At 41.3% G+C, this 23,933-nt stretch overlaps 1 protein-coding gene across 9 annotated transcripts in view; it reads left to right on the forward strand.

Moving 5' to 3' along the window:
• Positions 1-23,933, forward strand: part of NAV1 (neuron navigator 1) — a 526,544-nt gene that overhangs the window by 149,712 nt on the left and 352,899 nt on the right. For 4 of the 9 annotated variants that reach the window (XM_056557725.1, XM_056557724.1, XM_056557727.1 and 1 more), the window contains 2 exons: positions 6,952-7,132; positions 7,374-7,937. The exons of 2 other annotated variants lie outside the window; for them this stretch is intronic. In XM_056557725.1, the coding sequence (XP_056413700.1) occupies positions 6,952-7,132; positions 7,374-7,937 (745 nt within the window). The remainder of the gene's footprint in view (positions 1-6,951; positions 7,133-7,373; positions 7,938-23,933) is intronic. 3 more of the 9 variants (XM_056557730.1, XM_056557726.1, XM_056557729.1) reach the window with 1 other exon arrangement.

The following is a 23,933-nucleotide window of genomic DNA, read 5'->3' on the forward strand; positions in this document are numbered from 1 at the left end:
ATTCGATAACGGGATTTGTCGACTAAGAATCCTGTTATCGAATTTTATTGATAATGTCGATTAATCATTGCAGCCCTAGTCAATAGGACCGGCTTCCACTACTAAGCCTGAAAATTCTATTTTAAACAAAAGACGACACATTAGAAAAATTATTTTATTTAAAATAAACACTCCCCCACAGCCCTCGTTAACCATTTTCTTAAAATAAAAAAAATCCAGTTAATCCGCCATAATCCATCGAATTCGCCACAATCCTCTGCAAACACGGATCTGAAACGAGAAGAAAAAAGAAACACCAAAAATGAGTTAGAACATTTTTGGCGCTGTCCGCTGGCAAGAGTGGCCATAATGCAATGTCTTCCTAAACAGGGAGCCTCCAATTGTTGCAAAACTAAAACTCCCAGCATGCCCAGACAGCCTTTGGTCTGGGCATGCTGGGAGTTGTAGTTTAGCAACAGCTGGAGTCTCCCTATCTGGGAAGACACTGCCAGAAGGGTCTGTACACATTATACAAAACGGACAATGTGAACAGAGCCTCACACTTACCAGCCTGGCTCCCGTCTGTAGCCCCACCCCCTAATGACGTTTCTTCTAGGGGCAGAGCTACACGGACCCAGCCGATACTGGAGGGAAGTAAGTGGACTTTGTCTTCTGTATACACTATATACAGCTTTCTATAGTGCAGGGGACCATAGAAGAGCGGCCAACCCAGGGCCGGCCTTAGGTGTTCAGGCGCCCTGTGCGAGCTAACCTTGTGGCACCCCCCCCCCCCCCCTATTACCCCATAAACATACACAAAGAGGAAAAAAATCTTTGTAACAAAACTTTTTTCAAAATATTTAATCATTCCCCTGCCCCCTTAATCAGTCCCATGTCCCCCTTAATCAGATGCAGTATAGTTCCCCCACATTAGGTGCAGTATAGTTCCCCGCATTAGGTGCAGTATAGCTCCCCCACATTAGGTGCAGTATAGCTCCCCCACATTAGGTGCAGTATAGTTCCCCACATTAGGTGCAGTATAGCTCCCCACATTAGGTGCAGTATAGCTCCCCCACATTAGGTTGGCAGTATAGTTCCCCACATTAGGTTGGCAGTATAGTTCCCCACATTAGGTGCAGTATAGTTCCCCACATTAGGTGCAGTATAGCCACACATTAGGAAGAAGCAGTATACACACATTAGGTGGTAGCAGGTTCACCCAAATTCGGTAGCATTGTCGTTCCCCCATTCCCCCCCCCCCTCCCCTCCGACTCACTCACACACACACACACACACACACACACACATAGGCAACCACACATGCACACACACAGACACCCACACATACACATAGACAACCTTACCTGACCTGCGCTGCACTTCTCTTCTCTCCGGCGGTGCCCTGACGAGTGACGTCACTGACGTCCTGTGCGGGTCTGCGGAAGTACGTCACATGTGCGACGTCCCTCTTCAGACTCGGGCCGCCAGCCAACCGGAGACGCGGAGGAGGTCGGGTAAGTGAAGCCTTCCGGTGTAATGAAGAAAACTGTGCCCTGAAGCGGAATGTGACCCTCCACCTAGGGACACAGTTGAGGGAGGGTAGTGGGAATGTAAATAGAGGGAGTGGCCTGCAAAGCAGAAAATTGTGTCCCTGTGCGGAGGGTCACATTTCGCTACAGGGCACAGTTTTCTTCATTACACCGGCATTTAGCGCTGCTTGCACGAAGCAGGGCTAAATCTCGGGCGTCGGGCAATACAAATTATATATACTTAGTGTGAGCTGTATCGGCCGCCCGGCGCCCCTGCTGCCATTGCGCCCTGTGCGGCCGCACAGTTTGCACACCCCTAAGGCTGGCCCTGGGCCAGCCGCACCTATATATTATACAGGAGGATCGCAACAGACCCCGGCGATCTTTTAATTAGTACATATACTAGTGCCCTGCCTGCCCACATAAATTGATCCCTATTTAAAAATGTATTACAATTTTGTTATAAAAAGAAAAATTTCGTGAAATACAATTTTTTCCATCACTACTGTATCTTTTTTATTATTATTTTTTTAATGGTACCCTACAAAATTTTTATAAAAAAGGTTTCTTCATCACTTTTTTGGCAAAAAAGTCCAAAAAAGAATAAAAAATGCCTGAAAAAACGCCAAAGTTAAAACCCACATGGCATTTTTCTTGGCGTTTTTCACTTCCATAGACTTCTAAGGGAGAAAAACGCCAAGTCTCGACAAGAGGTCGTTTTTTAAAAACTGCCAAGAAGGCCAAAAACGCCAAAAGGATTAAAAAAAGCCAAACTGAAAAATGACAAATGGATTTGGCATTTTGCAGTTCCCTATTCACTTTCAGCTAACATCTGACCACAGCGTTTTTTCACCAAAAAAAAGCCATGCGGCAGAATGGGCGTTTTTATTGGCGTTTTTGTAAATAAATAGAAAACTAGCCTTATGGGGGATTTCTAACATAAAGACCTTCAAATTCACTTCAAAACTGAATTGGTTCCTGAAAAATTCAGATTTTGAAATTTCTGCAAAAAATTGCTGCTATACTTTGAAGCCCTGTAATGTCTTTAAAAAGTAAAACCATGTCAACTTTATGATGCCAATATAAAGTAGACATGTTGTATATATGTGAATCAATATATCATTTATTTGGGATATCCATTTTTCTTGCTAGCAGAGAGTTTCAAAGTTAGAAAAATGCAAAATTTTCTAATTTTGGAATTCTTTTTAACCAAGAAATGCTACAAGTATGGACGAAAATTTACCATTAACATAAAGTAGAACACAACACCCCTGAGGAAGTTGCCGACGGGCAACGGAACGCATGGGGTCTCTAGGGGGGCACCTGCCTGGCTACTCCTCCATCAGCCATCGTCTACTTCTTATCCCCTGTGCTATCCATGAGAACTGTTCAGGTTGTATACGAGTTATTGGTGTTGTGGGATTAAGATTGAATTGGTGCAATATGACTGTATTATGATAGGTTTGTAACCTACTTATTTGTGGAGGCAGGTGCCCTGGGTGGGGTTCCCCTCTTATAGAAGGGCTTCCCCCTGTTAGTGCGGTGGCCATTTGGGCTTTTCAATTGATTTTAATTGTATTGTCTGCATTTTCTATACATTAATGTGCAATAAAGATAACCCTTTTGAAATATAGAAATTGTGGATGTAGTATTTGTTGGTTGATACGCATAGTAGCACCCCCTTAATGTTTATGGTGCTGAGCCCGCCTATCTTTTATGAGTATAAAGTAGAATATGTCATGGAAAAAACAATCTTGGAATCCAATTCATAGGTAAAAGCATCCCAGAGTTATTAAAGGAGAACTCCAGTATGCTGGAAAGGGGGTGTTCCGTCCCTGCATAACGCGGCGGCCGACACGCCCCCTCCATGTACCCCATAGAGATACATGGAGGGGGCGTGTCTGCTGCGGCTTTCTGCTGGGGACGAAACTTTACTTCCTGCAGACTGCCGTGGCCCCGTCCAGGAGATCCCGGGGGGCCCCAGTGCTCGGCCCCCCGCGATCTATAACTTATTCCCTATCCTTTGGATAGGGGATAAATTATTTTGTGCTGGAATATTAGGTTGGCAGTATAGTTCCCCACATTAGGTTGGCAGTATAGTTCCCCACATTAGGTGCAGTATAGTTCCCCACATTAGGTGCAGTATAGCCACACATTAGGAAGAAGCAGTATACACACATTAGGTGGTAGCAGGTTCACCCAAATTCGGTAGCATTGTCGTTCCCCCATTCCCCCCCCCCCTCCCCTCCGACTCACTCACACACACACACACACACACACACACACATAGGCAACCACACATGCACACACACAGACACCCACACATACACATAGACAACCTTACCTGACCTGCGCTGCACTTCTCTTCTCTCCGGCGGTGCCCTGACGAGTGACGTCACTGACGTCCTGTGCGGGTCTGCGGAAGTACGTCACATGTGCGACGTCCCTCTTCAGACTCGGGCCGCCAGCCAACCGGAGACGCGGAGGAGGTCGGGTAAGTGAAGCCTTCCGGTGTAATGAAGAAAACTGTGCCCTGAAGCGGAATGTGACCCTCCACCTAGGGACACAGTTGAGGGAGGGTAGTGGGAATGTAAATAGAGGGAGTGGCCTGCAAAGCAGAAAATTGTGTCCCTGTGCGGAGGGTCACATTTCGCTACAGGGCACAGTTTTCTTCATTACACCGGCATTTAGCGCTGCTTGCACGAAGCAGGGCTAAATCTCGGGCGTCGGGCAATACAAATTATATATACTTAGTGTGAGCTGTATCGGCCGCCCGGCGCCCCTGCTGCCATTGCGCCCTGTGCGGCCGCACAGTTTGCACACCCCTAAGGCTGGCCCTGGGCCAGCCGCACCTATATATTATACAGGAGGATCGCAACAGACCCCGGCGATCTTTTAATTAGTACATATACTACTACTCCCATCATGGAACAGTGTGTTCCATGCTGGGAGTAGTAGTACTACCTAAAAAATGTTTTACAAAAAAGTGAAAAACACACACACACACTACATTTTTATTATTTTTTAGTGCCCTGCCTGCCCACATAAATTGATCCCTATTTAAAAATGTATTACAATTTTGTTATAAAAAGAAAAATTTCGTGAAATACAATTTTTTCCATCACTACTGTATCTTTTTTATTATTATTTTTTTAATGGTACCCTACAAAATTTTTATAAAAAAGGTTTCTTCATCACTTTTTTGGCAAAAAAGTCCAAAAAAGAATAAAAAATGCCTGAAAAAACGCCAAAGTTAAAACCCACATGGCATTTTTCTTGGCGTTTTTCACTTCCATAGACTTCTAAGGGAGAAAAACGCCAAGTCTCGACAAGAGGTCGTTTTTTAAAAACTGCCAAGAAGGCCAAAAACGCCAAAAGGATTAAAAAAAGCCAAACTGAAAAATGACAAATGGATTTGGCATTTTGCAGTTCCCTATTCACTTTCAGCTAACATCTGACCACAGCGTTTTTTCACCAAAAAAAAGCCATGCGGCAGAATGGGCGTTTTTATTGGCGTTTTTGTAAATAAATAGAAAACTAGCCTTATGGGGGATTTCTAACATAAAGACCTTCAAATTCACTTCAAAACTGAATTGGTTCCTGAAAAATTCAGATTTTGAAATTTCTGCAAAAAATTGCTGCTATACTTTGAAGCCCTGTAATGTCTTTAAAAAGTAAAACCATGTCAACTTTATGATGCCAATATAAAGTAGACATGTTGTATATATGTGAATCAATATATCATTTATTTGGGATATCCATTTTTCTTGCTAGCAGAGAGTTTCAAAGTTAGAAAAATGCAAAATTTTCTAATTTTGGAATTCTTTTTAACCAAGAAATGCTACAAGTATGGACGAAAATTTACCATTAACATAAAGTAGAACACAACACCCCTGAGGAAGTTGCCGACGGGCAACGGAACGCATGGGGTCTCTAGGGGGGCACCTGCCTGGCTACTCCTCCATCAGCCATCGTCTACTTCTTATCCCCTGTGCTATCCATGAGAACTGTTCAGGTTGTATACGAGTTATTGGTGTTGTGGGATTAAGATTGAATTGGTGCAATATGACTGTATTATGATAGGTTTGTAACCTACTTATTTGTGGAGGCAGGTGCCCTGGGTGGGGTTCCCCTCTTATAGAAGGGCTTCCCCCTGTTAGTGCGGTGGCCATTTGGGCTTTTCAATTGATTTTAATTGTATTGTCTGCATTTTCTATACATTAATGTGCAATAAAGATAACCCTTTTGAAATATAGAAATTGTGGATGTAGTATTTGTTGGTTGATACGCATAGTAGCACCCCCTTAATGTTTATGGTGCTGAGCCCGCCTATCTTTTATGAGTATAAAGTAGAATATGTCATGGAAAAAACAATCTTGGAATCCAATTCATAGGTAAAAGCATCCCAGAGTTATTAAAGGAGAACTCCAGTATGCTGGAAAGGGGGTGTTCCGTCCCTGCATAACGCGGCGGCCGACACGCCCCCTCCATGTACCCCATAGAGATACATGGAGGGGGCGTGTCTGCTGCGGCTTTCTGCTGGGGACGAAACTTTACTTCCTGCAGACTGCCGTGGCCCCGTCCAGGAGATCCCGGGGGGCCCCAGTGCTCGGCCCCCCGCGATCTATAACTTATTCCCTATCCTTTGGATAGGGGATAAATTATTTTGTGCTGGAATACTCCTTTAAGGTCAAAATGGGCTTGGTCCTCAAGGGGTTAACAGATAATAACAACAATCCATTATTTTGTAAGAAAGTTTCACCAAATCTTTTACCATTTTCTTTCCATTTCCTATCCATTATGAGTGACCTTGGTTGTGTGTCAGTAACGGACATATCACCGATTTGAATAACGCTAATGTGAACACAGCCACCATTGTAGCATGTAGTTTTTGCTGATCCTCCACAGAACTACCACTCTGGATCAGTTGCAGTTGGAACTATGTAAAGACTGCAGCGATTCTTTCTGCATGAGAATGTGGGCGAGCCAGCTATAGCCGCTTCTGACCTCTAGGTGGCTCTGTCCTGTGAGTGCGAACAATGAGGTCCGCGAGCCTACATAAGGATCTGCAGACACTGCAGGGGGGGGGCACATTGCATCTGGTACACCCCAAATATGTAACGGAGGCTCGGAGACCATTGACCGAAAGGTTAAGTGTGCGGAATAGAAACTAGCACAGTGCTGCCCCTGACACTAGTGATACCAGAGAGCTCCATCTGCGGTAAACAGTCCGGTCCCTGACTAGTGGCACTGGCACAATGCAGCAATAGGATGGCTCCTCCTGTTTTCTCTCCTTCCGTCCAGCTCCATTTGCGCCCCCGTCCCTCGGATGTAACCTCTCCTTTGCAGTCCCTCCTCCTCCTCTTTCTTCGTCTGTCTCTCTCCCTCCTCCTCCCTGACGCTTCCTCTCTCCCCTTTTCCTTCCCTCCTCCCTTTCTTTCAGCATCCTCGGGGACGTAGAGGAAAGAGAAAGCGGAGGGAGTGCCCCCAGCCCGGGCACCGTAAGGCGCTGACCAGGGCTGCGCTGTCCTCCCGGTGGTGGCCGTGGTTGTCACCATTCGCAGCGGTCCTCCTCGCTGTCCTCCCTCATCCTAGGCTCCTCGTCTTCTCTCCTATATTTGTTGGTAAGCGCTTTTATGCCTTCGCATTTGCTATGTCTTCCGTGCTTCCTTCTAGCAATACAACTGTCTTCTCCACCATTTTCGTTCTTGTAAAATCCTCTCTCCTTCCCCACCCCATATTCTTTCTCCATCTTGCCTGTGCCCTTACTGGGATAAATTGCAGCTTCATTCCTCCTTTACCTTAGGCCACTGGTGTGCCAGCTTTTCATTTTTATTTCCTCTCTCTCTGTATTACATCCTATAGACCTAGATGCCTCCTTATTAATATATATTCTTGCTCCAGGAAGGGGAGGTGGAATGATGCAGAGGAAAGTGAAGCCACCCTCAGGGGTTGGTCCTGGGCGCTCCGCGGAGCTGCGCGTTTTTCGAGGCCCCTCAAGTACAGCACAGGAATCTCGTCTACCTGGAGCACCTCTTAGACGCCAACGTTCCCTTACCAATCTTTCTGTGTTGACGGATGCTGAGAAGAAATTACGTCTTTGTGGCCCTGACTGGTGTGATGACCTATCTGCAGTGACCCCTCCGAGGAACCATACTGGGGGACCAGCATCCCCTGCCATGTCTAGGGCGCTATCTCGCTCAGAACACTCACTCCTTCAGCCCAGGACACCTAGCCGCATTCCTCGTGGTCCATATGCTGAGGTCAAACCACTTAGTAAAACATCTGACACAACCACTAGTGGCACTTCAGCAGAAGATTCTACTAAGGAACCCTCTGATGACAAGAAGACTTTCCTCAAAGTGGATCCTGAATTGGTGGTGACTGTTCTTGGCGATTTGGAGCAACTGCTCTTCAGTCAGATGTTAGGTAAGAAAAAACCGCAATGGTAATCCTGTAACATAAGTCAGTAGACCCGAATAGAGACTGTGTGGCAGGTAATAGGTCATACAGAATGAACGGTGTCTAATGGTGTACATGTCTTGTGTGGATTTTTGTTTCCAAGACAATATTTTACCCTTTTTGTTTTGGCAAATACACCGGATGTTGGTTTGTATAGCACTGTGGCTTTCCTTTTAGTTACATAATACATTTAGACTGCTGCTCTTTTAGAACACTTCTTGGAATCCTGGAGTTCCCAAAAAAGTAATGTACATTAAGGGTCTATTCACACGTACAGTATTCTGTGCAGATTTGATGCGCAGGATTTGAAGCTGTATTCAGTCATTTAGTTTACATTGAAATCTGCAGCAGAAAATCCTGTGCATCAAATCTGCACAGAATACTATACTTGTGAATAGACCATAAGGTCTATTCTCACATACAGTATTCTGCGCAGATTTGATGCGCAGGATTTGAATCTGTATTCGCTCATTTAGTTTATATTGAAATCTGCAGCATAAAATTCTGTGCATAAAATCTGCGCAGGATACTGTACATGTGAATTCACCCTTAAAGCTGTCATGCAACCACATCTGTCTAGCTTTTCAATTTAGAATGATGCAGCTAATAGAGGAGATAGCAGTTGAACTTTAGATTCACTATGGCTTCTCTCCTGGCTGTGTCAGCAAAATGTAGCTGCTGCTTGCATATAGTTACACAGGGGCTGAGAATGGCAATATATCCTATGTTCATTCATAGTGGAAAAGCTGTGGATTTTTTGTGTGGATTTGGCAGTGGGTTAACAAATCACGTGTACAGTAGTAGGAAATTGAATAGCAAGGATTGATCTACAATGAGGATTTTAACATCCGTCCGCAGCATGTCAGTTTCCATTGTAAAAAGTGCATAGATTGGTTGCTAAATCTTCCTTTTGAATTCAGTAGGAACACTTGGGCTCTGACTTGTCTGTGGCTACACAGCCCCATAGTGATTCACAATGGGCAAGAGTTATTAAAACTGTTAAAGCCTATGGGTATGTCCACACAACCTAAAATAGTTAAGCCTAAAAAGTAGTTTCAAAGACCTAAAAGCCCATGATTTCCATTGGAGGTTGAAAACATGCAGAAAAAAGGATGCTGCTATGCTGACCGTGGCTCAGAGAAAACCATAATGCAGTGCTGCACATGGGCGATTTTTTTATTAATTAATTTTTTGCCCGTTTGCGCATACTCTTAGACAGTGTAAACCAAGAATAGACTGTCTAACAATGTGCCAGATTTGTTGAAGTGGCTCATGCTGTTTGACTGTTCTTTAGTTTACTATTTAAATGGTTAAGGCCTCAAAAGATGAAAGTGATAGCACTTTAAAAAGTCATGAGGGGGCAATTAGAGATGGTGATGAGGAAAAAGCGAATATATTACACACATTCTCTTCCACTGTATTCACATAGGAAAATGAAATCCGAGGCAAACATACAGCGAGATAAGATAAACTCCCCAGTACATGTCACCTGTCTAAGGGTGCATTCACCCCACGTTTTGTACATACGGGTGCCGGATACGGCGGGGCAAACCCGGTGCTCCCGTGCCCCCGGCCGGATCAGCCCGTGACTCCATTTACTTTAATGACCCGACCAGAGTCAAATGGTGCCTCCGGTCAGCTTAGTTTTGACCCGTATACGGTTCCCTGACTGGACCTAAAACCGTAGTTTACTACGGTTTTAGGTCCGGTCCAAAACCACATACGGGTCAAAACTGAGCCAACAGGAGTCACCGTTTGACTCCGGTCGGGTCATTAAAGTAAATGGAGTCACGGGCTGATCCGGCCGGGGTACGTGAGCGCCCGGTTTGCCCCTCCCCCCGCCGGATCGGCACCCGTATGTACAAAACGGGGTGTGAATGCACCCTAACCTATGAAGAAGTACAGTGCTGCCTAAAAAAAATATCAAAATAGGAAAATCATCACGCTTCTTAGGGAGTTAAAGGAGTAGTCCAGTTAAAAGGGGTACTCCAGTGGAAAACTTTTTTTATTTAAATCAATTGGTGCCAGAAAGTTAAACAGATTTGTAAATTACTTCTATTAAAAATCTTAAACCTTCCAGTACTTATTAGCTGCTGAATACTACAGAGGAAATTCTTTTGTTTTTGGAACACAGAGCTCTCTACTGACATCTCGAGCACAGTGCTCTCTGCTGACATCTCTGTCCATTTTAAGAACTGTCCAGAGTAGGAGAAAATCCCCATAGCAAACATATGCTGCTCTGGACAGTTCCTAAAATTGACAGAGATGTCAGCAGAGAGCACTGTGCTCGTGATGTCAGTAGAATCCACTGTGTTCCAAAAAGAAAATAATTTTCTCTGTAGTATTCAGCAGCCAATAAGTACTGAAAGGATTAAGATTTTTTAATATAAGTAATTTACAAATATGTTTAACTTTCTGGCACCAGTTGATTAAAAAAAAAAAGTTTTCCACCGGAGTACCCCTTTAAGGCTAAGTTTCCACTTGTTCTTTTTATTTATTTTTTGCCAGAAAAAAAAAAAACACGGCATTTTCCTAAGTTTGCCGTTTTTTTTTTCTGGCGTTTTTGTCTTTGTGTGGAAATTGCATTTTTGGCCCCTTTGGCGTCTATTTTAAGAATTTTGTTGGGTACCAAAAAAAATAAAAAAAATGCAGTAGTGATGAAAAAAATTGTATTCAATGCAATTTATGTTTTTTATAATTAAATTTTTATACATTTTTAAACTGGGACCAATTAATGTGGGCGGGCAGGGACCTAAAAATTCGCCGGCAATATAAAAAATATATAAAAGGGCAATTTAATTGTAAAAATTATTTATATTTTTAAAATTAATTTTGTGAAACTTTTTATTAGTAATGTATTTTAATTATGTGTTTAATAAAGTGTGTGTGTTTTTTTTTTTTTTTTTTACTTTTTCACTTTTTTCTTTCTTTTTAAAATTTTTTAGGTAGTACTACCAGTCCCAGCATGGAACAGACTGTTCCATGCTGGGAGTAGTAGTACATTTACTAATAGACAGATCGCCCCGGGTGTCACTTCTGACACCCATTGCGATCCTCCTATATAATCTATAGAAGCAGGCGGCATGGCTGCACTTCTCCGCTCCCCTGCACTGTACACTGTGATGTGAAGTTCTCTTTCAATCACATATTCATATTTTCCGCTGAGAGCTGTGATTGGCTGGATCTTTCCAGCCAATCACAACTCTCAGTGGCATATACGAATTTGTGATCACAGAAGGCAGGGATCCAGAGAAGTGCTGCCGTGCCACCCACTTCTATAGCTTATACAGGAGGGTCGCAGCGGTTGTCAGGAGTGACACCCCCTGCAATTTGTCTATTAATGCAGGTACTACAGCTCCCAGCATGAAGCAGAGTGTGCTCCATGTTGAAAGCTGTAGTACCTGCAGTTAAGGTCAGATCACAGCGGGTGTCACTCCTGACGATCGTCCTTCATCCTTCTAAGAAATTCACATCACTGATTCATATTTGCCACCCAGAGACGTGATTGGCCAGATGGTGCCAGTCAATCACCACTCTGGGCGGCAAAAATATGAATCAGTGATGTGAATTTCTATTCACATCACTGGCCGGCCTGGAGGATAGTGCAGAGATGTGGAGCGCAGGTGAAAGCCGCTGCACATCTCAGAAGGATAATAGGACGATCGCAGCGGGTGTCAGGAGTGACATCCACTGTGATCTTACCTTAACTGCAAGTACTACAGCTCCCAACGGGGAGCACACTCTCCAGGTACTAATCTTTATTAATAGACAGATCGCAGCAGGTGTCACTTGTGTCACTCCTGTATAAGCTATAGAAGTGGGCGGCACGGCCGCACTTCTCTGGTCCCCTGTCTTCTGTGATGTGAAGTTATCTTCACATCATAGATTCGTATATGCCGCTGAGATTTGTGATTGGCTGGAACCATCCAGCCAATCACAGCTCTCAGCAGGAAAAATGAATCTGTGATGTGAAGAGAACTTCCCATGACAGAGTACAGTACAGTGCAGGTGAGCGGACAAGCGGCCATGCCATCAGCTTCTATAGATTATATAGGAGGTAATGCAACAGGTGTCAGAAGTGACACCCGGGGCGATCTGTCTATTAGTACAGGTATTACTACTCCCAGCATGGAACAGTCTGTTCCATGCTGGGAGTAGTAGTACTTCCTAAAAAATTTTAATGACCATAAAATACATTACTTATAAAAGGTTTCACAAAATTAATAAAAAATAAAAAAAATTATTTTAACAATTAAATGGCCCTTTTCTAAATCTTTAATATTGCCGGCTACATTTTTAGGTCCCAGCCTGCCCACATAAATTGGTCCCTGTTTAAGAATTTTTTTTTTAAATCAGAAAATTTGTATTGAATATTTTTGCATAAAACAAAAAAGATACAAAAACACAAAACCCCCAACCCCCCACCTATCCCTCCCATACAAAAACTCCTCCCCCCTCCCCCTAGTCCCGTGTCCTTCCCCCAAGACCAATCCAATGTAACATTACCTGTTTATGAATTAATAAAAGTTTAGTTCTAAAAAATATTAATTCCGTTAAATACAATTTTTCCAACCCTACTGTATCTTTTTTTTTTCAATTTTATTAAAAAAGGTATCTCCATCCCTCTATCTAAAAAAGAATAAAAACCGCCTGCAAAAACGCCAAAGTTTAAATCCACATGGCGTTTTTTTTTCCGTGTTTTTTCTCTCCCATAAACTTTTATGGGAGAAACACCACGATTTCAGTAAAAAAAAAAAATGCTGCGATTTTGAAATACTGCCAAGGAGCAGGAAAATGCCAAAAAGGAGTGAAAAAATACCAAAGGATAAAAAAAAAAACTAAAAAAAAAGTGAAAAACACCAAGTGGAAAAGGCATTTTGCATTTTCCTATTGACTTGCAGCTAACATCGCCATGAGGCAGATTTGGCGTTTGTTTGTTTTTTGGGCGTTTTTGCAAAAAAAAAAAATTTGGAAACTTAGCCTGAAAAAAATCTGACTGGCGCTCTGGGTCTCCTCATGCATGAAGCTGTGTTGACCACAGTACAAAATGGTGGCTGACATGCCCCCTTCATGCATCTCTATGGGAGAGCCGAATATACAGTGCTCGTGAGATCGCGGGAGGTCCCAGCGGTCGAACCTCCCACAATCTGACACTTATCACCTATCCTGCGGAAAGGAGATATATATATTTTTTGAACACAAGTAATATACAGATTTCTATTAGACAGATTTCTATTTGTAATATTCAAGGACTCTATAGTGACATGGTCTGTTCTCAAGGACTGACACATAGCAAATGTGGGGCCAAAATTCTAAAAGGGGCCAAAAAGTGACTCTGGAGTAGTTTAACTTTTCGTTTTATGTAAAATAGTTTGAGGGTTTTCTAAAAAATGCTAGAGAAATACATGTTTAACTCTATATCGGCATGAGTCTATGAGGGATCGATCTTGTCAAACTGACCTGATCAGCATTAAATTAAATATGTCATCAGTGTCACCTGCACTAACTTGTCGGTACTTCACTAACCTGTCGGTACTTACCTTGTCCCGTTCCGTGCTGTTGTTCTCTGCTGGATCCCCCTGCTAGCAAATAGCAGTGGTGACGTCACTAAGCTCCGCCCATGCTCCAAGTCAGGCCCGGAACTGAAGATACCGAAGAACCACAGCACAAAACGGGACAAGGTTAGTACTGTTGTCATCAGTGTCACCTGTGACAACTGTGCCACAAAAAAGGGTTGTTACATGAAATGAGAATGCTTGAGCTTGAGAAAAATGTGTGTAAGTGGGTAAGTAATTGGTTCAGTGATAGGAAATAAAGGGTGGGTATTAATGGTTCATACTCTGATTGGGTGACCAGGGGTGTGGAAATAAAAAACAAACAAACAAAAAAAAACTACTTGTCCAAGGGACTAAAACAGGAGCACAATGTACTTGTCCCTCATGACAATCCACTTGTCCTGGTAGACAAAATAATTTCAACTATATATAGTAAGTAAATAAGGTCTTTTAACCATTTTCAGATTTTTTTGGGGGGGCTTTCATTTCTACGCACTTTTCAGTATAAACAACACTTTATCTATATTCTGTATGCCCATACAATTACAACGATAGGTACAGGTTTTATTTTATATTACTACTGTAAAAACAATTATAACTCTTTGTATGAAAAAAGTATGCTTACATTTGTCCTTTTTTGATCCTACAACCATTTTTATTTTTCTGTATATATGGTGATGTATGAGGGCAAATTTTTTGCGCCACGGTCTGTAGCTTTTATCAGTACCATTGTGGTATTGATCAGCCTTTTTGATGGTTTTTAAAAAAATTCTGGAATATGATGTGATAAAAAGACGCAATTCTGGGGTTTGGTATTTTTTATGCCGTTCACTGTATAGGATAAATAATGTAATATTTTAATAGTCCGGACAATTATACACGCCGGTGATACCAAATATATACATTTTTATTATGTTTACATATTTTTTTATTTGGAAAATGGGAAAAAGATGGGTGATTTAAACTTTTGATATGAAAGGGGTTAACTATGTGGGTTAAACCTTCCTTAAAATAGTTTTTGTTTTACACTTTATTTGTCCCCTTAGGGGACTTTTAGGAAGAATCTTTAGATTCCTCATACAGATCAATGCAGTTCCATAAAATTGCATTGACAACTGACATGGAAAAGGACTTAGGAATTTTAGTCGACAGCACATTTAACAGTAGTGACCAGTGTCGGGCAGCCGCTGTCAAGGCAAATAAAATCATGGGTGCATCAAAAGGGTTATAGATGCCATCGACAAGGAAATAAATCTATAACTGTACAAATCACTAGTCAGATCTTACATGGAATACTGTGTACAGTACTGGGCACCAGTGTACAAGAAAGATATAGTGGATCTGGAGTGGGCTCCAAGATGGGCAACCAGGGTAATACGGGGAATGTGAGGACTACAGTACCCAGAAAGATTATCAGAATTAGGGTTATTCTGTTTAGAAAAAAGACGGCGACCTAATACCTATATATAAAAATATCTGGAGGAAAGGAGGTTTCTACACCTGCAAAGACAGGGTTTTTTACTGTAAGAGCAGTGAGACTGTGGAACTTTCTGCCAGAGGAAGTGGTTATGCTAAACACAATAAAAGAGTTCAAAAGAGGCTTGGAAGCATTTCTGGAGAGTAATAACATTACATGTTATGGAAACTAGAATAAGCCTAGGTTTCCACACAGGTTTTCTTCAGGCGTTTTATGGAAAACGGCCAATGCAAAGTTTGAGCCAAAGCCAGAAGTGTATTCAAAAGGAACGGAAAATATATAGGAATGACTTATACTTCTCCTCTGTGCTGGATCCACTTCTGACTTTGGGTGCGTTCACACTGAGTAATTCAAGAGTAATTCACAAGGAATAATTTCGGTCAGGAAATTGTTGCCTTCTGTCATTTTATCCATCAAGCAGAATTCAAGCAGAATTTCCATGTGGAATTGAAGAGGAATGAAGGAGGAGGGTATTTAATCTACTTTTCTGAATTCCGCTTGAATTCTGCTTGAAAATGACATTGGGCAGATTTTTTTTTTACCATTGACTTCTATTTGATTCTGCTTGCGGATTCCGCTTGAAGAATGAACATGTTCTTTCTTCAAGCGGAAAGGAATTCAGCAGAAAACACATTAACGTCAATGGGCACAGAAGATGTGCATTAATTTGAAGAGGAGAATTCAAGAGGAATTACTTTGAATGAGCCGGCCGGATTCAAATAGTGACTCCGGTCCTCTCATTTTTGCATACCCCAGTTTTCAGTCCGGTCAGAAAACCGGATACGGGCAAAAATGAAGCGACCGGAGTCACTGTTTGACTCCGTCGGCTCATTCAAATGAATGAGAAGGGGGCTGGGTTCTACTTGGATACGGGAGCGCCCTCTCCCCAGCGGGATCCGGTCCCGTGCAGCTAAAACGTGCCGTGAATGGACTTTTACTCAAGTTTCAATTACATATATGGGTAGATCTAAAAGACATTGAGCAGCTGTAATATGCTATTTTTTTTTTGTGAAATATAGGCGATAGAGACCTAAAAATTACATTTACAGGATTAGGTACTGAGTAATATATAACAGTTTTTTTTTTTAGTTTTTTAGTAGGATCTGACAGGTATGCTTTAAGAAATAAAAGCTTAGCTCTGATTGGTTGCTATAAACAATAAAGAGTTTTTACTTTAACCAGTTAAGGACCCAGGGCTTACGTCCTGACAGCCTGGTACTTAAGGACCCAGGACGTAAATGTACGCCCGTGGGAATTTTGGTCCCCGCCGTGTGCGGGGCGGGGTACGGACTGGGGTGACTGCTGATATCGATCAGCAGGCACCCCACGCAAATGCCCAGGCGGGTCATCATTCACACCAGCGATTAGTGCCGATTCCGGGTCATACGGGTCTATGATTACCCGGTGACCCGGAATATAAGGGGGAACGGGGTTGTCCAAGACACCCATGATCCCCCTGAAGGGATAGGAGTGAGGTGGCAGGGGTGACGACCAATAGCAGATCGGGGGCGGGGTGGTTAACTTATGGTTTCCCTGTTCTGCCCACCCACAATAGGCGGGGCAGAATGGGGTAACCGACAGGGACCGGCGCCGAAGTCTACTTACAGGAATGCGGCTCCCTGGATCCTACGGAAGCCGATGAGTTGCCTAGCAACATCTGGAGGGCTAAAGTTTGAGACCACTATACAGTCTCTAAACTGTAGCCCTCCAGATGGTGCAAAACTACAACTCCCAGCATGCCCAGACAGCTGTTTGCTGTGTCGCATGCTGGGATTTGCAGTTTTGCAACAGCTGGAGGGTCACAGTTTGGCGATCACTGTGCAGTGGCCTCTAAACTGTGGCCCTCTAGGAAACAGTTTAGGGCCACATATGGGGTATTTCCATACTCGGGAGAAATTGCACTACCAATTTTGGGGGGCTTTTTCTCCTTTTACCCCTTATGAAAAGGAAAAGTTGGGGGCTACACCAGCCTGTTAGTACCAATTATACTACCAAAACATGGTAAAAGAACAATGGTTGCTGAATATCAGTATAATGTCACCAAAAAAAAAGCATAACCGCAACACACTAATCATGAAAATATATAAACTTTATTAATAATTATGCGTTAAAAAACATTAAAAAGCAATAAAGTATGGGCACTAGGCACAGGGCTGGATGGAAAGCAAGTGGTACAGGCAAGATATAAGTATAAATCACAAGCATCAACATATAAGTAACATCACAAATGAAAAGCCTGAAATACAGGTTTATAGAAAGTGATATCCTATATAAGAGAAGATGCAGAGGACTGAAGGATATAATTACCGGTGCAGAGCCATATACCAAAAGCACTCACCCCCAAAATTTTTACACTGACATGCTGGTGTTGCCCTTTACTTTTTATTTTCACAAGGGGTAAAAGGAAAAAAAGCCCCCCAAAATTTGTAACACAATTTCTCCTGAGTGCGGAAATATCCCATATGTGGGCGTAAAATGCTCTGTGGACGCATAAGGCTCAGGAGTGAGAGCGCACTATGTTCATAAGGCCTAGATTGGTGATTTGCACAGGGGTGGCTGATTTTACAGTGGTTCTGACATAAACGCAAAAAAATTAATACCCATATGTGACCCCATTTTGGAAACTACACCCCTCACAGAATGTAACAAGGGGTATAGTGAGCCTTAACACCCCACAGGTGTTTGAAGAATTTTTATTAAAGTTGGATGGGAAAATGAAGAAAAACATTTTTTTTCTCTAAAATGCTGGTGTTACCCTAAATTTTTCATTTTCACAAGTGAAATAGGAAAAAAGCCCCCCATAATTTGTAACCCCATTTCTTCTGAGTAAGAAAATACTCCATATGTGGATGTAAAGTGCTCTGCGGGTGAACTACAATGCTCAGAAGAGAAGGAGCGCCATTGGGCTTTTGATGAGAAAATTTGTCCGGAATTGAAGGCCACGTGTGTTTACAAAGCCCCCATAGTGCCAGAACATGTGACCCCATTTTGGACGCTACACTCCTCACGTAATGTAATAAGGGGTGCAGTGAGCATTTACACCCCACTGGTGTCTGACAGATTTTTGAAACAGTAATGTAAACAATGTAATTTTTCATTTGCACAGCCCACTGTTCCAAAGATCTGTCAAACGCCAGTGGGGTGTAAATACTCACTGCACCCCTTATTAAATTCTGTGAGGGGTGTAGTTTCCAAAATGGGGTCCCATGTGGGGAAGGTCCACTTTTCTGGCACCACGGGGGGCTTTGTAAACGCACATGACCCTGACTTCCATTCCAAACAAATTCTCTTTCCAAAAGCTCAGTGCCGCTCCTCCTCTTCTGAGCATTGTAGTGCGCCAGCAGAGCACTTGATGTCCACACTTGGGGTATTTCCATACTCAGAAGAAATGGGGTTACACATTTTGGGGGTCATTTCTCCTATTACCCCTTGTAAAAATGTAAAATCTGGGGAAAAAACAGCATTTTAGTGACATTTTTTTTTTCATTTACACATCCAACTTTAACAAAAAGTCGTCAAACACCTGTGAGGTGAAAAGGCTCACTGTACCCCTTGTTGCGTTCCTTGAGGGGTTTTTCAAAATAGTATGCCATGTGTTTTCTTTTTTTTTTCTTTTTGCTGTTCTAGCACCATAGGGGCTTCCTAAATGCGACATGCCCCCCAAAAACCATTTCAGCTAAATTTGCTTTCCAAAAGCCAAATGTGACTCCTAATCTGACGTCCACACATGGGGTGTTTCCATACTCAGAAGAGATGGGGTTACAAATTGTGCGGGGCATTTTCTCCTTTTACCCCTTGTAAAAATTTTACATTTGGGGGAAAACTAGCATTTTAGTGAAAAAAAATAAAAATAAAATCATTTACACATCCAACTTAAACGAAAAGTTGTCAAACGCCTGTGGGGTGTTAAGGCTCAATGTACCACTTGTTACATTCGTTGAGTGGTGTAGTTTCCAAAATAGAATGCCATGTGTTTTTTTTTTTTTTTGACGTTCTGGCACCATAGGGGCTTCCTAAATGGGACATGCACCCCAAAAACCAGTTCAGAAAAACTCACTCTCCCGAAAAAAACTCAGTCGCTCCTTCCCTTCTGAGCCCTCTAGTGCACCCACAGAGCACTTGACATCCACATATGAGGTATTTCCTTACTCAAGAGAAATTGGGTTACACATTTTAGGAAGATTTCTCTCCTTTTACCCCTTGTAAAAATTCAAAAACTGAGTCTACAAGAACATGCGAGTGTAAAAAAATGAAGATTTAGAATTTTCTCCTTCAATTTGCTGCTATTCCTGTGAAACACCTAAAGGGTTAACAAACTTTCTGAATGTCATTTTGAATACTTTGAGGGGTGAAGTTTTTATAATGGGGTCATTTGTGGGGTATTTCTAATATGAAGGCCCCTCAAATCTACTTTAAACCTGAACTGGTCCCTGAAAAATTGCTACTGAACTTTGAAGCCCTCTGATGTCTTCCAAAAGTAAAAACATCAACTTTATGATGCAAACATAAAGTAGACATATTGTATATGTGAATCAATGTATAATTTATTTGGAATATCCATTTTCCTTATAAGCAGAGAGCTTCAAAGTAAAAGAAAATTCCAAATTTTCAATCTTTTCTTATAATTTTGGAATTTTTCACCAAGAAATGATGCAAGTATCGACATAATTTTTGTCATGAAAAAACAATCTCGGAATCAGAATGAAAAGTAAAAGCATCCCAGAGTTATTAAAGGGGTGATCCAGGCAAAAAAATTACTTCTATTAAAAAATCTTAATCCTTTCAAAGCTTCTGAAGTTAAGGTTGTTCTTTTCTGTCTAAATCCTCTCTGATGACACCTGTCTCGGGAAACGCCCAGTATAGAAGCAAATCCCCATAGCAAACCTCTTCTAAACTGGGCGTTTCCCGAGACAGGTGTCATCAGCACTTAGACAGAAAAGAACAACCTTAACTTCAGAAGCTCATAAGTACTGAAAGGATTAATATTTTTTAATAGAAGTAATTTACAAACCTGTTTAACTTTCTGGAGCCAGTTGATATATATAAAAAAGTTTTTTCCTGGAATACCCCTTTAATGCTTAATGTGACAGTGGTCAGATGTGCAAAAAATGGCTGGGTCCTTAAGGGGTTAAAAAGTTTTGATTATTAGGGCCCACTTGTCTTTCTAGAAAGATATCCAGAAAGTTTTTTTTAAATTAATTTATAATAGTTTCCTGGAATAAAATAGTCAACCTTGCCTAAGGTGTTAAAAAAATGAAGATCTTGTGCTAACTTTTACAATTCTTTACTGATTCTCCTGTTCTGTTTCCACTGTTGTGTGCAGTGATACATTATCCATGAAGACCTCCCTACAGAAGGGCTTGACTGCAAGCCCTATGTATAACATGTCATCACATAGGAGTGAAAACATAGATGCATAAGAAGGTCCTAAACAGCAGCCGCGGGGGCATGAAGATAAAGTATATTATTATTTCAACACTGAACATTGATTACAAATGTCATTCAATTAAAGCCTTATTGATGTAAATACTGAATATTACAGTGTTTTTATTTGGAAAAAACACACTGTAACCTGCTAGGGCTGTAAAATAGCAAATAACCTTGCATGGTGGCTACAGTGCCTGTGTTTACTTACCCTGATGATGCCTTTTTGTCACTCTGCTGATAAGGTTGCAAACCCACTGCAGCCCATTACTCTGGCTGCAGGGGGTTGGGAACATCATCAGGGTAAGTACACACAGGCAGCTGTGTGGATCGGGGTGCCGATGCAGGACCAGGTAAAGTGAATATGCTGAAGTTCCATATTTTATAGTCCTAGCAGGCAGTGTGCTTTTCACTTTAAAGATTCCAAAAACTATTTTAAACATAGTTTTCCTTAACCCCTTCAGGACCACAGGTTTTTTTCATTTTTGAACTTTCGTTTTTTTTTCCTCCTCACCTTCTAACAATCATAATTCTTTCAATTTTTACACTTACAGACCCATATGAGGGCTTGTTTTTTGCGCCATCAATTTTACTTTGTAATGACATCAATAATTTCACCACAAAATCTACAGCAAAACCAAAAAAAAAAGTATTTGTGGTGCTAAATTGAAAAGCAAATAAAAAGCCAGTATTTTGTAATCTTTGTGGCCTTTTGTTTCTATGCAGAGCACTTTTTGGTACAAATGACACCTTATCTTTATTCTGTAGGTCCATACGATTAACCCCTTAAGGACTCGGGGTTTTTCAGTTTTTGCACTTTCGTTTTTTCCTCCTTACCTTTTAAAAATCATAACCCTTTCAATTTTCCACCTAAAAATCCATATTATGGCTTATTTTTTGCGTCGCCAATTCTACTTTGCAGTGACATTAGTCATTTTACCCAAAAATGCACGGCGAAACGGAAAAAAAAATCATTGTGCGACAAAATCGAAGAAAAAACGCCATTTTGTAATTTTTGGGGGCTTCCGTTTCTACGCAGTGCATATTTTGGTAAAAATTACACCTTATCATTATTCTGTAGGTCCATACGGTTAAAATGATACCCTACTTATATAGGTTTGATTTTGTCGCACTTCTGGAAAAAATCATAACTGCATGCAGGAAAATTTATACGTTTAAAAATGTCATCTTCTGACCCCTATAACTTTTTAATTTTTCCACGTACAGGGCGGTATGAGGACTCATTTTTTGCGCAGTGATCTGAAGTTTTTAATCGGTATGATTTTTGTTTTGATCGGACTTTTTGATCACTTTTTATTCATTTTTTAATGGTATAAAAAGTGCCCAAAAATGCGCTTTTTTTGACTTTGGAATTTTTTTGCGCGTACGCCATTGACCGTGCAGTTTAATTAATGATATATTTTTATAGTTCGGACATTTACGCACACGGCGATACTACATATGTTTATTATTATTATTTTTTTTTTACACTGTTATTTTTTTTATGGGAAAAGGGGGGTGATTCAAACTTTTATTAGGGAAGGGGTTAAATGACCTTTATTAACACTTTTTTTTTAAACTTTTTTTTTGCAGTGTTATAGGTCCCATAGGGACCTATAACACTGCACGCACTGATCTCTTGCACAGATCACTGGCGTGTATTAACACGCCTGTGATCAGTGTTATCGGTGCTTTACTGCTCCTGCCTGGATCTCAGGCACGGAGCAGTCATTCGCCGATCGGACACCGAGGAGGCAGGTAAGGGCCCTCCCGGTGTCCTGTAAGCTGTTCGGGACGCCGCGATTTCACCAAACAGCCCGACTGAGCAGCCGGGTCACTTTCACTTTAGAAGCGGCGATCAGCTTTGACCGCCGCTTCTAAAGGGTTAATGTCGCACATGGCCGCGATGGGCGATGTGTGGTATTATATCGCTTCATATCGCGGGAGCCGGCGCAGGACATAAATATACGTCCTGCGTCGTTAAGGGGTTAAAATCATACCCTACTTATATAGGTTTGATATTGTTTTGCTTCTGTTAAAAAATTATAACTTTATGCACGAATATTTGTAGGTTTAAAAATGTCCTTTTCTGACCCTTATAACTTTTTTATTTTTCTGTATGCGGGGATGTGTGAGGGCTCATGTTTTGCTCATGATCTTTAGTTTTTATCGGTACCATTTTTGTTTTAATGGGACTTTTTGACAATTTTTTTTATACATTTTTTTAGGGTATACAAAGTGACCAAAAATACGCAATGTTGGCCTTTGGTATTTTTTTACATATACGCCATTGACCGAGCGGTTTAATTAACATTATATTTTTATAGCTCGGACATTTACGCACGCAGCGATATGACATATGTTTATTTGTTTTATGTTTTTATATTTTTTATATGGAATTTGGGGAAAGGTGGGTAATTTTAACTTTTAATGGGTGTTTTTTAAAAACTTTTATTAAACTTTTTTTTCTTTTTTTACACTTTATTAGTCCCCTTAGGGGACTTTTAGGAGAAATTATTAGATTCCTCATACAGATAAATGTAGTTCCATAGAACTACATAGATCTGTGACCTCTGCGCTCGATTGATAAAGCCTGGTCTAGCCAATGACTATTTCACCCCTTAAGGGCCAATACAAGTAAACCTGTACGCCCCTGAAAGACCAGACCTGTTTTTTCAAATCAGGGATGTCTATCTTTATTAGAGAATAACTCTAACGTTTTGCCAATCACGATAATTCTGACATTGTTTTTTTGTCACAAGTTGTCCTTCATGTACATATTAAAAGTAAGCCGATATCATTTGTACTTTTTTTTACAAAATGTTATTGCAAAAAATCATAAAAAAATAAAATAAAATTGTTTTGCTATTTTACACTAATAGGTTGCATATATTTATACTTTCTGACCAAATAGTTTATGAAACTTATACATTCAGATTTTCTTTTTTCTTTTCTTTCACAAATGCATAATTTGTGGGACATATTTTTTGTACATTGCATCTAAAAAGTAGAAAACGCACCCCATATTTTATTAGGCTGTTCATCCCGTGTTCGGTAATACCCCAGCTTAGACCATATTTGGTTGCATGGCCACATGGTGGGACCCAGAAGGAGAGGAGCACCATTTGGCTTTCAGGATATCGTTATACAAATTATGGGCCGCACTTCACTTCATCTTGCAAAGCATTCTAGCTGTCAGAACAATACTGCACCCCAGAAGTGACCCCATTTTCGAAACTACACCCCTAAAGTATTCACCTAGGGCAAAAGTGAGTACCTTGAGCCCTTATTGTGTGGCTAGAATTATTTCAAAGTCAGTGAAAAAAATAGCAATTAGCCTTTTTTACCACAAATTCTTTATTTTTGGGGCATCATTTTGGTAAGTCGCTTTTGAAATGGAAGAAATATGCCCCATATTTTATCGCCCTGTTCTTCCCAGACTGGGCAGTACCCCTACTTAGGCTATATCTGGTTGCATGGCCGTTTGGTAGGACCAAGTAGTGCTTT

This window comes from Hyla sarda, chromosome 2 (genome assembly GCF_029499605.1).
Source record: "Hyla sarda isolate aHylSar1 chromosome 2, aHylSar1.hap1, whole genome shotgun sequence".
Taxonomy (NCBI): Eukaryota; Metazoa; Chordata; class Amphibia; order Anura; family Hylidae; genus Hyla; species Hyla sarda.